The sequence below is a fragment of the Medicago sativa genome, chromosome 6 (genome assembly GCF_051527215.1).
Source record: "Medicago sativa cultivar Bolivia chromosome 6, Bolivia_mono, whole genome shotgun sequence".
Lineage (NCBI taxonomy): Eukaryota > Viridiplantae > Streptophyta > Magnoliopsida > Fabales > Fabaceae > Medicago > Medicago sativa.
The window spans coordinates 80,992,567-80,995,842 of record NC_140754.1 but is presented as its reverse complement, the minus strand read 5'-3'; the positions used below and the strand labels follow the sequence as shown (position 1 = coordinate 80,995,842).

The window sequence follows — 3,276 nt, the reverse complement described above, 5'->3', positions numbered from 1 at the left end:
TGCATCGATCACATTCATAACATTGCATTCATAGCATTGGATTCATAGGATTTTAAAATCCAAACTGGTCAAAAAAATGGCGTACTCTCTATTTAAGTCTCTTCGGCTCGTCGAATCAAAAATTTCATTTTCAAGTCTCCGTACGAAGAAACTTAAATAGGGGCATCTGTCGTACCCTGTTCTTTGACCTAATTTTCTCATTTTACTCGTCTTTTAAAGCCGGGAATTTTTGTTGCTTCAGACGAAATTTCAGCAGAGAGGTATTTTAAAATGGAGAAAACTTAGATGCAGTTCCCTACATCCTGTTGGTGTTGTTCACCAATCAAAACAGGACACTTCAATTATTTTGTCCACGTCACCTGTTAAGAAATAAACCCTCTAAACGTCTTAATACTTTTCCATATCTGCTTTGCTTCAACCGTAACTGAATCTTCTTCTTCTCGAGCATCAACACGTATTTTCCCCAAATTAATCTTCCATACCATCCCTTTTAAGGGGCACCAACACCAACACGTGTGCTTCAAAAACACCTGGATAGTATAAATAAAGCCAAAATACTTTCATTTATGACAACAAATTGACAACAAATTCTCATACAATCAAACAAAATCACTGCCATGGAGTATTCAATTTCTTTTGCAATGGGTTTCATTTGAGATCTTCCATAACCTCTCGTTTAGATTTTCTTAATTTCTTCAAGCGTTTCTTATCCTTTTCAATTGTCCTTTTTTCTTTTTAATTCACCCTGACAACAACACAAACTATAAAACAAAAAAAAAAAATTCTTCTATGTCAGCCAGATTTGGAATAAAAGAGATTGAACATCCCTTCTTTACATCTACAGCCGACACTTTTTTCTTCCTTCCACTTCTTATAAAAGCAGAGAGCAACCGATTGGAAGAGGAGATGAAAAGGAACGTTAACGATATGTTTACGGCGTTAAGTCCTAGCTGCTTATGTGGAGAAATAATAATTGACGTGTCATGTTTTGATTGGTGAACAGTACCAACAGTATGTATAGAACTGCATCTAAGTTTTCTCCTTTTAAAATACCTCATTTTGGTTCCGAAGGCAACAATTTTAAGTTTTTATTTTATATTATTATCTTTCTTATTTTATTTAATTTAAGTTTACTGGTCTTTTAAAACTAGGATTTTCGTCGCTTCAGACGAAATTTCAGCAGAGAGGTATTTTAAAATACCTCATTTTGGTTCCGAAGGCAACAATTTTAAGTTTTTATTTTATTATTATTATTATTATCTTTCTTATTTCATTTTTAGTATATTTTTATTTTAGTATATTTTTTATTATTATTCTATTTTATTGTGTGTTTTCTTATCATTCCTTTTTTTATTTAATTCTTCGAATTTCTTGTTTGTTTTACCTTTTTTTATTTAATTGTTATTTTGTTTTTTGTCCAAATTGGTCCTTATGTCCTTCCAGTCCATTTGCTTAGGATACCCTTTGAGGGCATTTTTGTCCTCTTCATTTCATTTATTTTTCTTCATTTAGCATATTTATTTATTTCTTTCAATGCATTTGTCCTCTTTTTTATTATTATTGCTTTGTCATTTATTTTTTTTATTATGCTCTAGAATGTATTTTAGGGACAAAATGTAAATATATAAATGAGAACATTGCATTGCATACATATTTATATCATTTCATGCATTTTATTTTATATGTCTTACAATGTATTAGGGACAATGTAAATATATAAATGAGAATCTTGCATTGCATGCATATTTATTTATTACGCTCCGAAGCACTATATTGCTCCGTCTTTTATTTATATATTATTATGAAATTTTCAGAAATACACCGTAGCATCGCAATCTTGACCGAAAAGAGAACCATGTTTATCACAATTACTGTACTGTGGATCTTTGCTTGCAGTGAAGCAAAGTCTTATTTCTAACAAATAAGAAATACTTTCAATCATCTTACATTGAATCTGTGGCTTGAATCCAATGTGATGGAATATAGCATTAGAAATGTCATCTCGAGAATACCTTCCACCAGGTTTAATTCCCGCATTTTTAAGGATAACCAATATCTTATGTTCTTGATAAAGTTTAATGGCCATGTTAAAGTATTCTTGAAAACTGAAAAGCTGAACAGAACAGGTTCCATGCTCTTTCCACTCGTATAACCAAAAATCTATGTTTGCTTGTTTTTGAAACCGAGCTTTATGTAACGATGGCCAATAATCAGTAAGTTTGGAATATATTCCATTGAGCTGGTAAAATAAATAAAAAAAGAATGTTAAGTTAATTTTTTGAAGGAAGAATGTTAAGTTAATTCTTGATGTACGTAAAAATAATTAAATGTCATAAAATTAAATATAGCTTACATGTGCTAAATTTGGCGGAAAGTGATTATGCTCGTCACAATCTTTTAAATCAACGCCGCCATTCTTCCCAGGCCATAACCCGTGAATTACAAACTTGTTAAGGGTTGGCCAATCATGAAAACAATTATTCTCAGGATCTTTACAGAACGTGGGTGGCCAAGTTTCCACCAGCTTGAAATGGTCGAAGGTGAGAGTTGGTGGGGGTGGGGGTGGTGATCGAGGATGTCGTGGAGGCTTTTTCCTACCTTTTCTTACATCAGGTTCCTCTAAGAGTTTTGCAATTGGTTCCTCCAAGGGTGATGGGAGGAATTGTGTTGGAGATGGTAGAAAAGGCTTTGCAATTGAAGCCTCCTCAGCAGCATTACATAAAAAAATTGTTATAGCAAAAAAGATACAAATAATGAGATGATTCATCTTCATTTTGTTTTTAAATTTGAACTTATCAATGGCTTATGTTGATGCTAGTATTTATATACTCCCAGCTCTGATCACTTTTTCTTTTTACTTATTTTATTTCTAAACAAAAATTACTATTACTAGCAATAATACTTATAATGAAATACTACATATACCTGATTTACAAGCATTTCACATTATGTTTTAGTTTAATGTGGTCAAAAAAACTATGTTTTAGTTTAATGTGGTCAAAAAAACTCTTTTTCGAATAGTTTAATTTGGTTTAATTAAGAAAGAAAAAAATTGAAGGTCCATCCCTGGACTCTACTAAGTCTAAGATCACGATTGGATTTAGATTAAGAAAATCCATGATTATTTTATTTCTAAACAAAAATTACTATTACTAGCAGAAAGAAATTTGACTCATAATTACTATTGCTAACAATACTTGTAATGAAATACTATATATACCTGATTTACAAGTATTACACTTTATGTTTTAGTTTAATGTGGTCAAAAAAACTCTT

At 31.3% G+C, this 3,276-nt stretch overlaps 1 protein-coding gene across 1 annotated transcript; it reads right to left on the bottom strand.

The window, feature by feature from the left end:
• Positions 1–1,751: 1,751 nt before the first annotated feature.
• LOC146917295 (ribonuclease MC-like) lies at positions 1,752–2,772 on the bottom strand. The gene is made up of 2 exons (XM_085717227.1): positions 2,354–2,772; positions 1,752–2,239 (listed from the first exon to the last, which is right to left on the bottom strand). The coding sequence occupies exons 1-2, from the start codon at positions 2,765–2,767 to the stop codon at positions 1,811–1,813; spliced, it is 843 nt and encodes a 280-aa protein (XP_085573353.1). The 5' UTR covers positions 2,768–2,772; the 3' UTR covers positions 1,752–1,810.
• Between the last annotated feature and the right edge of the window lie 504 nt (positions 2,773–3,276).